This window comes from Protopterus annectens, chromosome 2.part1, assembly GCF_019279795.1.
Source record: "Protopterus annectens isolate FY-2018-M chromosome 2.part1, PAN1.0, whole genome shotgun sequence".
Lineage (NCBI taxonomy): Eukaryota > Metazoa > Chordata > Ceratodontiformes > Protopteridae > Protopterus > Protopterus annectens.
The window spans coordinates 425,364,903-425,377,414 of NC_056729.1; the positions used below are offsets into that span (position 1 = coordinate 425,364,903).

The 12,512-nt window shown below is 41.3% G+C and overlaps 2 protein-coding genes across 2 annotated transcripts in view; one reads left to right on the forward strand and one right to left on the reverse strand.

Moving 5' to 3' along the window:
- SLC10A7 (solute carrier family 10 member 7) overlaps positions 1 to 12,512 on the reverse strand; it is a gene marked incomplete in the record, with an annotated part of 2,703,821 nt that overhangs the window by 1,499,134 nt on the left and 1,192,175 nt on the right.
- LAMTOR5 (late endosomal/lysosomal adaptor, MAPK and MTOR activator 5) overlaps positions 1 to 12,512 on the forward strand; it is a 74,504-nt gene that overhangs the window by 51,819 nt on the left and 10,173 nt on the right. Inside the window, exon 3 of the mRNA XM_044062237.1 lies at positions 3,422 to 3,539. Coding sequence (XP_043918172.1) covers positions 3,422 to 3,539 — 118 coding nt within the window. The remainder of the gene's footprint in view (positions 1 to 3,421; positions 3,540 to 12,512) is intronic.

Genomic DNA, 12,512 nt, shown 5'->3' on the forward strand with positions numbered 1-12,512 from the left:
TAAGAGCTTGATTTAATGAATAACATCTCTATCATTTTAAAATGATTGTAACCCCCCCTCCCCCCAAATGTTTTCTTGTCCTGGCTTCAGTAACAGGCAGCTGTCTCTGTGGCAACTAGATCCTGGTGCTGTATGACCACCAGGTTTTCTTTACTTTCTGTGGTTAAAGTTACTGTTGACCAAGTCCTTATCTTTACAGGTGTCATTAGGGCACACTTAGAAAACAAGAGTAGGATCTGTTGGTCTTACTATGTCAGAAATGATGCCTAGTAATTCTGTCTGCTTTCAGGATCTGTACAGAGCCATTTCAAGGCCCTGAAGACAAAATCCTAAAAGAGGGGGGAGACTGGGGGGGGGGGGGCATAATTTTTTTTGGGGGGGGGGCAACCTTCTTTAAGCACATGTCAGACTTTTTAGTTTTACAACCCACCAGACAGACATATAGGCATGCTGCAGCTACACAAATTCCTTTTCATTAGGAATCCTGCTCATCCGCTATGGCTTCTTTCCTTGGAGATACTCCCTTGACTACCACTAGCATCCCCTGAAGAGCTCCTCAAGAATACTGTAAGCATTGTCCTGCTTACAGTTCTAACCAAGTGGTTGAGTTTGTTGGGTAGAAGCAGATTTGTGGTGCTTTTGTGCAGGGCTTCATATAGCACCCCACTGTGCTTCACTTGCCCATGAATTTAACCCTAGAACTGCTGATAGAAATCATTTGAGTGGTTTGCCAATGATAGTTATGGTAGAGTTCTCTGGCAGGTGTTTGTCCCCAGGTTAGGTGAGCATGCTATAGAGAAGATCTTGGGCAGGTGTTGGTCCTCGGGTTATATCAGCATGTGGTACAGATGTGGCAGGTGTTTGTCCCCAGGTTAGGTCTGCTGTAAGTAAGCTGCAGTTGCCAATTCAGAAATTGGCTCCATTGATCTTTTCATGCAGGTGTCTCGCAGTCTGGTGCAAGAAGTAGTGATGGATAAGGCATAATTGTGCCTGATGTGTGCATCTTTAGTGTTTTAACTAATTATAAATGTCGGGACTGGGTACCTTGACTTAACCAGTGTTGGTTTAACTGGTCTGCTTGCCTATCTCGGGCCATCCTGTGTTTGGTTAATTTGATTTGGGTATACTTTGATTATATAGTATAATCAGCTTGGGACCTTTGCTTAGTAGCAGTCCTCCCTCCAGATGCAAAGGTGTTAAGTAGGATACCTTTTTTGATATGTGATACAGGTACGACAGATTTTGACTTGCAGGGCATGCATTTTGGCTTCAGTTGAAGAATGTGACTTGTAGAAAAGATAGCTAGGTGGTATTCGTTCAATTCCATCCTCCTTATCCTCTCTTAGGATAGTGTTCTTTAGTCTCACAGCTGTAGTCCCTTTTCTCCAAACTGTGTAATTTGGTTCGCAGCAGCCTAAAGCTTTCAATATGAGCTACCCTATATACACCAGATGTCACTTGGACTCTGGGTATATGAGAACCTAGCTATGGATCTTATTTATTTTTTAACCTAGCTATGGATTTTCATAGGTTGGTACTAGGCTTTTGGCCCTAGGGCCTATACAAGCCTAGCCATAACAATTCCCTGGCTATTTCTTCCCAAACTATTTACTTCCTGCACCCCTGTCTAGCAGGGTGACTGACGTGATCCCTGGGGTGAATTTCCTTTCGCCCATCCAATCGTCAAGGTTCCTTTTGAAGAGGGCCAAAGAGGCACTCTGTTTGACATGTATAGGCAGTCTATTCCAGATTCTGGGGAGTCTCTGGGTCAGGAACCTATCCCTCTAGCATGTTTTGTTGTGATGACAAGGTTTAGATCCCTGGAGCTTGTGGCTCTGAAGGATTGGGATTTCTTAAGTGTAGCATGTCCAACAGCTCTGGGTTTGACATGGACTTGTATGTTAAGCAGAGATCGCCTCTGAGTAGACTAGACTATGTGACAGAGTATAGCTGGAGTTTAAGGTGGTCAGCTTAGGGCATCTGCATTAGGTCTGTGATTCTTTTAGTGAGGTATTTCTGCAGTTTTTCCAGTTGTTGCAGGTGTCTTGAGAGGTACATACCAAATGGGGCATTGTATTCTATAATGGGTCTAATGAGGGATGAGTACAGTGAGACAATGACCTCCTTTTTTCTGGATGAAAATCCCTTTGTGATGAGGTGTGCCACATAGGATTTCCTGACTGTTGTGGTGATGTGGTTATCGAAGGTGAGACTACTGTCTGTGTGGGTGTCATGGAAGTTTGTCACTTCTGACTTGAGTAGCATGAAGTTGGCTTTGGAGAAGTTGTTTTTTTTATGAAGGTTTCCTTACTGGGGGGGTGGGATGTGGATGTTGAGGGTGATTAGCTTATGGGCTGACCTGACCAATGAGGTGTGGAGCATCGATTTCCCATGTTGGTAATGACCAGGTCTAGGATATTGGAGCCCCTGGTGGGACAATGGATTAGTTGATCCAGGGCATTGGAATTTATGAATTCCAAGAACCGTTGGGCAAAGGTGTTGGTACACGGGTAGTTTTCCCATTTAATGGCAGGGTAGTTGAGGTCACCCAGTATTAGGGTGTTTGGTTGTATCTTAATATTTTCCAGTATGTTTAAAAAGGTGTAGTGAGAATCTTGGGGCATAGTGGGAGATTTGTAGCAAGCTGCAATTTGGATTGCAGTCTTACCTAGTGTTAGTTGCACCTGGAGAATTTTAGACACATTGTGTTGGGCAACTAGCCTGGTGGTGTGAATCCTTGGTGAATTTGGGAAGGAGGAAGCTTCTTCTACAGCCCTCTTTCAGGAAAACCTGAAATTAATTTTTTCTCCTGGAGTATACTAGTATTGTCTTGGAGGATGATCCCTGCCCTAAAATATGTCTGCATCATGCAGTGCAGTAGATCTGACGCTCAGCAAAATACTGTTGGTGATGTTCACTTTCCTGGACACTATTAGGATGGCTCTGATATATTGGTGTCCATGCCCCCAAAAACATTAATCCCCCCCCCAGGATGTCTTTTGCATGAAAAGAATTCCCCACAGTGACCACAATGTGGCAGGCAGTCTTTGGTAGGGAGTCGGAGGTTTTATCCAACTGAGGAAGGCAGAAATGTTTATTCTTGCTCTTGCTATGAAAGTGCTGGCTGGAGAGATCTGTTAAAGCTGCTACAGTTGCAGGAAAAGAAGCAAAGCTAACCTCCGATAACTAAGGTTCAGAGTTTACTGTACAGATTCCTTGCATTTGCCTGCATGGGAGTTTTACCATATCGTCCCCAGGATGTAACTTGCATGTCTCTTCACAGCTAGTATTGCCATCTCCTTTATCTTTTTAAGTGATTTATAGGTTCTCTTTCTGTGCCTTCTCTTGATTGCATTTGTCACTTCCCTTGTGTAAGTTGTGCATTTCTGTAGATGTAATTATTATTTTTGTGGTCTCACAGGTCGTGGAAGCCTGTCAGATGAACATGCTGGTGTTATATCTGTGCTAGCTAGTCAAGCTGCTAGACTGACTTCTGATCCCACTGATGTTCCAGTAGTGTGCTTGGAGTCTGATAGTGGGTAAGTAACTTGTAGACCACACACACACAGGATCTCTCTTTCTATGTTTTTGACATGGTGTTCAAAAAAACTTTGACTGCTGCATAGATATGGTGGAATGAGTTTTTGTTGGGTACCTTCTTTTGAATTTATATAGTGTGGTGGTTAGTAATATTTTTAGGGCCTAAAGCATATGAAGATTTCAAAGAAGGCTAGATTTCATTCTTATAGTGATGGTGATGGCTACATTTCATTGCCCCTATTTTTTTCTTTTGTCCCAGCGCTTGTAAACTCTTTTGTGGACCTGTACTGCATCAACCTTTTGACATATAATTTTCTAGTATACCCCTCCTTTCTGTCGTCATGAAGTTATGTTCGTGGATTGCCGTCCATATCGCTTCCTCCTGATATCCAGGTGCCTGCCTTTTTCCTCAAGTCTACATTGGTGCTGAGTCTTTAACCATGCACCCTTGTTTTTAAATTCACCCACACTTCTTTTCCATCCTGTGTTATGTAGATTCCCATGTGCCGAGCATTCCTCCAGAATCCTATTGTTCCTTGTTGAATGTTTGCAACACTCTGGATACATGTGGCCAACTTGATGTTCCTACCCTCATATTGTCTCTTCAGAACATAATCCGGAAGAGGCCTTGCCAGCAATTTTTTTTTATAACTTTAGGATGACTTCTGCAGTACTATGGTGCACACTGGCATTGCAGTCCGGAATTCTTTTGGCCATACCACTGCTGCATATTATAGATTCAGCCTGGGGTAATTGTAACAGCCAGATCTTTCTTCTAATTCTCTTAACTCAAGTGCATGTTAGATCTTTGAAAGGCACAAAGTCAGCAATGGGTATCTTTAATACAATCACTGCAGTGTAGACACAAATAAGGGAGATATGCTGGAATCATGTACACTGAATAATGTCAGTTGCAGCAGAAAAAAACAGTGGATCATAAGTATTATTTGGTACCCCTTTTGCCCTGCTAAATACTTGCACAAACTAGCTTTCCATTTGTTTAATTGACTGACTTTCGTCTTTGAAGAACGATAAAGATATGATTTGAAAAAACAAAAAATTCAAGACCGCTCTATGCCCAAATAAGCATTTTTTATGGGAGGCAAGCACCTACTCAACCTTGTATTGATGCATACTAACTCCAGTAATGCTGTCTAGGTAAAAAGTTTGAGACTGTCCCCCACACACACACACACACACACACACACACACACACACACACACACACACACACACACACACACACACACACACACACCTTTTTTTTTTCTCAATGGTTACTTTTAGATTCCACCCTCTCATTCCAAATCCATAGATTGGTCCTGGGTATTTACTATATGGACTATTCAGTGGTTCTTTTTGGGTATGTAAATATTAAGGGGAGGATTAAACTTTGATCACCTGGGTCTTAAGGCTTTATCGTATTGTGCCGATAGAGCTAGCTACAGTGGCAAATTTAAGGGACGTCAAGTGTCCCGAATCCTAAATGAAATTGAGCCTCTTTTCTGGTATTTATTTTGTTTATTTTTGCTTGCTTTTTTTGTTTGTTTTATGTGTAATCTACACAGAATGAAAGACACCCCAATGGCTCATACTTGTCCTCAACTCCCCTGCCTTATTTTCATGAGGTTGATTGTATGCTTCTTTGTACAGACAAAATTTGCAGTGTCTATCATAACTGAAAAAAATGTCTATCATTCCGAGTGGTCCAGTATCCTGCTGATGTGTTCTGCGAAATGAGGATGAATGTAATTATTTGAGAAGATGGGCACATAACTGAGTATGTATGAAAGAGTTATTTAAGTGTTTAAGTGTTTGATAATTCAGCATCAAAAGTTTCAGCAGATGACTGCAGCAAGCTGGCCCTAAAAACGATTCTTTTTGCTTACTCTAACATACATCCCCTCAGTACATCGTTCCTTTCTAGTGCCTGCATTTAATGGGGAGTGATAACCCAGTGTGACCATTACCTGATGGAACCTTTTTCTAAGAAGGGCTGTAGGTTAAAAGGAGTAAGTGCCTTTTTGGCCCCTTTAAACTGAGGATTTTTTTCACCTTTAAGCCATACAGTGTATGATTCCTCTTGGGGAACCAGCAGTGGTGATGTATCGTGAGTATGAGTGCATAATGGTCATTTTATCATTTAATTGCCAACCAAAGTGTTGTACTGTTGCCCATGCCTCCTTTTGAGCAGTACTTTTGGGGCCAGGACCATGCACACTTAAAGTATATGAGCTCTGTTTAGCTACTCAAGCCTACTCCAGCCTCAATTATTCGAGGTCTAAAGTTGATACTGGACACCCCCCCCCCCACCCCAGTCACATTACATCAGCTTATACTGTTTATAGTGAAAACTTGGTAAAGGCCCACCCCTTTAGTTTCCAAACCTTGAATTCTCTCATCTTCTTTCTCCATTTTCTGCACCTCTTTCTACTTTATTCTGCTGTTTGCCATTTATTACTGCTTGTTGGTAGCCTCACTAAATTGATGAAAATATTCTACTGAATCGCTGCTTTATTAGTGCTGTCTGTTACTGATATGATTTGTGAGCTATTGTTTCAAAGTAATCTACAGATTAACTATATTTCATTGCTATCTACTGCAATTCATTACTGTTTAACTGCATTTTACTGCATTTTGTTGCTGTTTAACTGTTTTTTTTTTTTTTCATACTGCAAGTGCTATTCTTTTGACTGTGATTAATCTGTGCTTCATTGTGAGTTTTATCTTACTGAGTTCTTAACCTTAAAATTGAGTAGCATAGACTAAATACAGGTCTGCACAGCATCCAGAGCTTCAGCTGCACTGGTTTAAACCCTTTTTGAGGTATACCAGCTACAAGTTAACTGTTTTTTTTTCCCACAAAAAAAGTTCTAAGCTTGTTTTCCGCCTTTCCTGTTACTAGAGTAGTCCAAATACAGATTTGCTGTACCCAGGTCTATTTTGTAAGTTTGAGTTCCCCAGACCTTTCTGTGTTAGAAGGAAACCTCCCAGCTTGTTAGGCTACCCAGTGCTTACCACTCCCACTATCTACCACAAGAGGTGTGGTTTTTGGCTCTGAAATTGTAGTTTATTGGCTGTTATTGCAATAACCCACGCCTGGGTGTGGGTAATGCTGGATTTACCCACGATTGGTGTGGTTTGGTCACAAGGGCGAAGCCAGAGTGGCCAAACAAAGCCAACCGTGGGTAAATCCAGCATTACCCACACCCAGAAGTGGGTTACTGCTGTTATACAATGACTTAAGGAAAAAAACAATAACTTTTCTTAAATGGCACTGTATAATTCCTCCTTGCTGCCCTTCCGCAGCTGTCTGGTATTCTGCGGCAGTTCTGATGTACTGCACATGCGTATGCCTACACAGTACATCAGAGCTGTGGGCAAAAGCAACAAAGAAAGCAAGATCTCCATTGCTTTTTACAAACTGTCTCGCTATGTTAAATGGGTTTAACATAGCAAGACATCTTTAAAAAAAAGCAACGGAGAATTTCAGATTAATTTCATAGCGAGATAATGTGAAGCAATGGAGATTTTGCGTTCTCCGTTGCTGAGTTATAGTAATGGAAAAAGTCCGGGCGACCGGACCTTTTTCCATTACTATAACTTTGATTTGCAACGTGTATGCTGACCAATCAGCGTGCACATTTTTGAATATTAATGGAGGGTTGTTGTATAATTGGGCAGTTTTTCTATCCCTTTCAACTTTCTGTTTTAAAAGCCAGTGTTTGTGCAGGTTTGCACTGGTTTATGCTCCATGGCTCCTATTTTGACATCCTGCAGACTACAAGAGCAACAGAAGAGAGCCTTTAAGTGCCTCCATTTTGATTCCTGATTATACTGCTTTCTGCACTTGTTGTTTTGTCATTTTAACTGCATTTAATTTAACTGTATTTGCTTTAATTTCACTACACATTCCAGTGTGCTAGCTTGCCCTGCATTTAAAGTATTTTTATTGTTTTAGCTGTTTTTTCTGCAAAAAAAAAATCTAAGCTTGCTTATTTCCTGCCTTCCCTGTTACTAGAGTAGTCCAGATACAGATTTGCTGTATCCAGGACTGTTTTTGTAAATTTCTGAGTTCCCCAGACCTTTCTCTGTTAAAGGGAAGCCTTCTAGCTCATCAGTGGGAGTGGTAGGTAGCCTATCTACCACAAGAGGAGTGGTTTCTGGCTCTGAAATTGTAGTTTATTGGCCATTTGGGCAGTTTTTCTATCCCTTTCAACTTTTTGGTTTAAAAGCGGTAAACTATATTACCAGTGCCAGAAAGTCTGCTTTTCAGTTTTTCCCTTGGATCGTGCTAGTTTTCTTCTCTCTCGCACTTGAAGTGCTAGGTGAATAAGCTAATCAGGCTTTTTGTAGCAATTTATTGTAGCACACAAGTGCTATCAGCACTAGATGTCCTGTAAGGAAATGGCTCCAGTACTTAGTAATGACCATCGCTCCTGGCATGCCTAAAGGTCCGTTCCCAGTGCTTTCTCCTATTGACCTGGCATACTTGGGCATTCTGAGGCAGTGTAGCAACTGCATCATGTATACAGGCCACCCTCTCCTCTTACCTCCCAACATTCAGACTTGTGAGAGATGCACTTGTATCTCCAAATTGGAAGCCATGCCCTCTCCAGCCAAGACTGGAATATCTGGTCAAGAGAAGGTCTACTCTCCAGCCAAGACCGGAACATCTGGTAAAGAGGAGAAGGTCCACACCTGCACCACACCACATTGAACATGCAGCCCTCCAGAACACCCACCCCCACAGCCCTCACAAAAACAAACCACACACCCACCTTCGCAGAGGCTCTCGGTAGAAATCTATCCAAACAGCAGAGACCTTCAAGGCAGAAACGCACTCTACCACCACAACTTGGCACAAACCACAAGACACACAGCTCATCTGCACAATGTGCCCCTCAACCTAAATCCCTAAGGCAAAACAGCTTGCCCAATACAATAGTCATAGGTGACTCAATAGTGAGGCACACTGATGTCCCACTCACTAGGTTGAATAAGGAGAAGGTAACCGGCTGTCAGGTGCCAGAATCTGACACAACGCGCTGTCAGGTCACTCCACAACAAGTAAAAGTACGAGTCGTGGGTGTGAATAACCTGAGATGCACATCCCTGAAATACGTGAAAAGAGACATGGTGGAACTCATGGATTATGTGGCCCAGGCAGGTATGACCCTAGCAAAATCAAAGAAAATGCACCGAGCTAGCACACTGAACGTTTATTAATAGACAAAACAGAAAATGGTGAGCGCTTTCACAACAAAGTTGCTTCATCAGACCGGAATGATACCGTAGTACAAACAGAAAATGATTGACTTCCACAATTGGCAGTTTCTGGTGTCATTCTAAGGGGATCCAGTATCATGTCTACAAGACTTCGTTGTTTTGCCAGAGATGGTCTGCATCTATCACCCCTGGGTTTCTAGGTACTGGCTAAGGCTTTTGCAACCCCTATTGTGCCTTTTTTAGGCAGTGTTCCCAAAGACCAAATTACCACCGTAACAGCTATAAATGCAGTCTGAGGGTCATACTGCTCAACCCCAGAAGTCTAAATCTGAAGATGCACTCGCTCGAAGCACTCCTCAAAATGGAGAACATCGACATTTGTGCTGTAACAGAGACCTGGTTTAAGGCAGTAGAAAGCATCCCTGCGCTACCAGGCTGTAACTCATTTCACACCTTTTGGCCCCAGAACATGGACCGAAGCTCCAAAGGCGGTGTCTGCATATTCATAAAGGATATGCACACCTCCAGACTAGTAGCCAAACGTAGCTCATCTGAGAGATGCTCCAGGTACAGGCCCAACTAAATTGGGTAAGACTGCGATTCAGGTCCTGCTATAGGTTCCCAACCATGTCCCAAGACTCGCTCTACTTTCTAAGCACCCTGGAAACTAAGATCCAACCCAACACTGTCATACTAGGTGACTTCAACTACCCCTCCAACTGGGAAAACTACTCTTGCAGCATTGCACTGGCCCAACGCTTCCTGGAATTCATCAATTCTAAGTCCTGGACCAGCTCAGTCTTACTCCCAAAAGAGGAAGCAACATCCTTGACCTGGTTATTACTAACCTGGGCAATCTTTGATTTACACCAGTAGTAAATTCCTCCCTGGTTAGATCCATCCACAAACTAATCATCTTGGAAATCCACATCTCACTCACACCCCTTACAAAGGTATCAACTATGAAAAACTTCTCCAAAGCTGACCCAAAATCAGAGATGGCACCCATGCCAATGGAAAATAATCCATGACTGTTGAATTGTACACCAATGCACTGTATAAACATGTACATAAATGCATGGAACTAGCCATACCCAACCGCACCAAGATGCTCTCCTCCAAAAAAAAAAAAGAAACCGATCTGTCTGACCCTGCCATTAATAAACTATACAACAGAAGGAAGAAACAAACTGTTGCAGAAAAAGAAAGTCCAAAGACTGGAATAATTCTCTTATTAGCCTCAACAAAAAGTTGAGATCCCTCCATCAAAACCTCCAAAGCCAGCTATGAAGGCAGAATTTCGGCAGACACTAAAAACAACCACAAAGTCTTCTATAGTTGTATCAATGTTCACAGCAATACCTAGATTTGCTCTGAGTTGCTGCACAATGGTACCTCCTATACTGAGCCAACAGATAATTGCCATCATACTGGCTGACAGATTCAGTGCCAACTTTAACCCCCCCCCCCCCCCCCCCCAGGACCAATCTCAATACCAGAACACCGGGCACCCAGCATTACTGCAGCATAGGTTAAAGCTGTGCTGTCCAAGCCCAAGAATACAGCTTCCATGGGCCCTGACAATATCCCTGACTGTGTTCTACATGAATTACAAAGTGAACTGGCACCATATCTATGTAAAACAAAGACAGCTTGGAAACACCAAAGCAAATTCTCTCTGTTTAATGAAGCACTTTTCGTCTTGCACATATGGCAAGACTTCATCAGAAACTGAACAAACTTCAACTTGTCACAAATCAAGAATTTAGAATTCAGTGCTGACTTCGGTTTTCTAACAGTGGTTGTGGTAGATTTTATACTCTTCTATCCCCCATGTGGGAGGCATCGAACGAGTCAGTAGTTACCTGAGAGCTAAAGTAGTAGACTCTGAGGTGGTGGCCTTAATAGGGGAAATGCTTGACATAATCTTGTACAATAATTTCATTTTATGTAATAAGTTGTATGTTCAAAAGATTGGTGTAGCTATGGGGTCACACTGTGGGGCAAGTTATGCCAATTTGGTAATGGCCTCATGGGAACAAGAATTTATCTTTGGTAAACAAGTGAAACGGTACATCCAGTTCTACACATGGTTTTTGGACGATATCATTTTTGAAGGAAATAAGCAGCTAGTAAACTAGTAGATTATTTTAACAGCACTACAGATTTCTTTTCCTTTACTTATGTATTTGAAATGACAAGGATTTCATACTTGGATGTGGATCTTAGTAAAGATATGGAAAGGAACGCATATGTAGCGAATTTATAGAAAGGCCACATATTCAATACATTTTAGCAGTTTCCATCCATGGCACCAAAAGAAATCAGTGGTGAAGGGTCCACTCGTGAGAGCTGCCCGTATGGTCACGTTGGAGCAGGATTTCATGGATGAATGCAATAATTTGAGGTCAAGGTTTGTTAGGAGAGGTTACCCAGTGGACTCTTTTTGAGTGTCTATTAGAAGTAAAATATAAGAACAGGGGTTGTATAAACACATTTTGTCCATTGGTTTACAAAGTGTTATAAGTGACAGAGAATTACAACAAAAAGAAGTATGGAATTTAAATTTAATAACTCCCTATAGTAGTAATGCAAGGGAAATAATGTCAATTTTGAACAAAAATTGGGAAATAGGAGAGATCCTCGCCTTTCTTACAAGGTCAAAAGCAAACCCCGGATTATTTACAAGATGGGGACTAATTTAAAGGAATTATTACAACATAAAAAAATCACCGCCACAGTGGAAGTGTGGCATGTACAAATGCTAAATGTGTAACTACTGTAAATAACAGGAGTACAGGACAAGACATTGAAGTTAAAAATCTAAGTTTTAAAATCAAATTGAAGTACACTTGTCAGCCCAGGTTTGTGGTTTATATAGCTCAGTGTCAATGCTGTGCAGCGTTTTACATAGGTAAAACGGATAGAAGGTTAAAAGAACGAGTATATGAACATCTATATAAAATAAAGACCCTTAACAGAGACAATGCACTGGCTAGACACATTATTTCCTATCCACAACATTCACTTTTGTTCAAAGCAATTGATTCAGTTGTTGATAGTCAGGGGGCCCCACTTACACTTTTACTTGAGCAACTTAGTTAAGTTGGCAAATACGCACTGGGGCAATGTTTTACCCGGGTTTGAATGAGACTATCTTTAAACAGTATATTGAAGTTGAAAAATCTTAAACGTTAATGTGTGTATGCAGTTTTATAAAATGCATTCACGTTTGTGATATTTGACTTCATTTGACTCTGATATGTAAGTTTCTGACGACTTAGTTAACTAATGTCATTTTGAGAGTCAACACAATAATTTGAGATATAATATTTTAGTATATGTATGTTTGTATATATATTTCTATCACTATATTACAGGTAAAAATTCTGAAGGGAAGGGTTGAGGTGTTCTAAAATATTGTCGGTCATATTTGTTTTTAAAAAAATGTTTTAAGTAGCAATAATGTGGATGTGCCTTTAAGACAGAAGATTTTAAATGGTGTCATGTGACAAAAAGGGTGTGTATATATTGCTTGTGTTGAAGTTTGTTCAGTTTCTGAAGTCTTGCCATATGTGCAAGATGAAAAGCGCTTCATTAAACAGAGAATTAAACGGAGAATTTGCTTTGGTGTTTCAAAGCTGTCTTTTTTTTGTTTTTCGCTAGTTTCTTATTTTGGTTCCTGTCTGTTGGACCATGTCTGTGTACCCTGTTCACTCACAGCCTCCCCTCAGGCTTTGTCC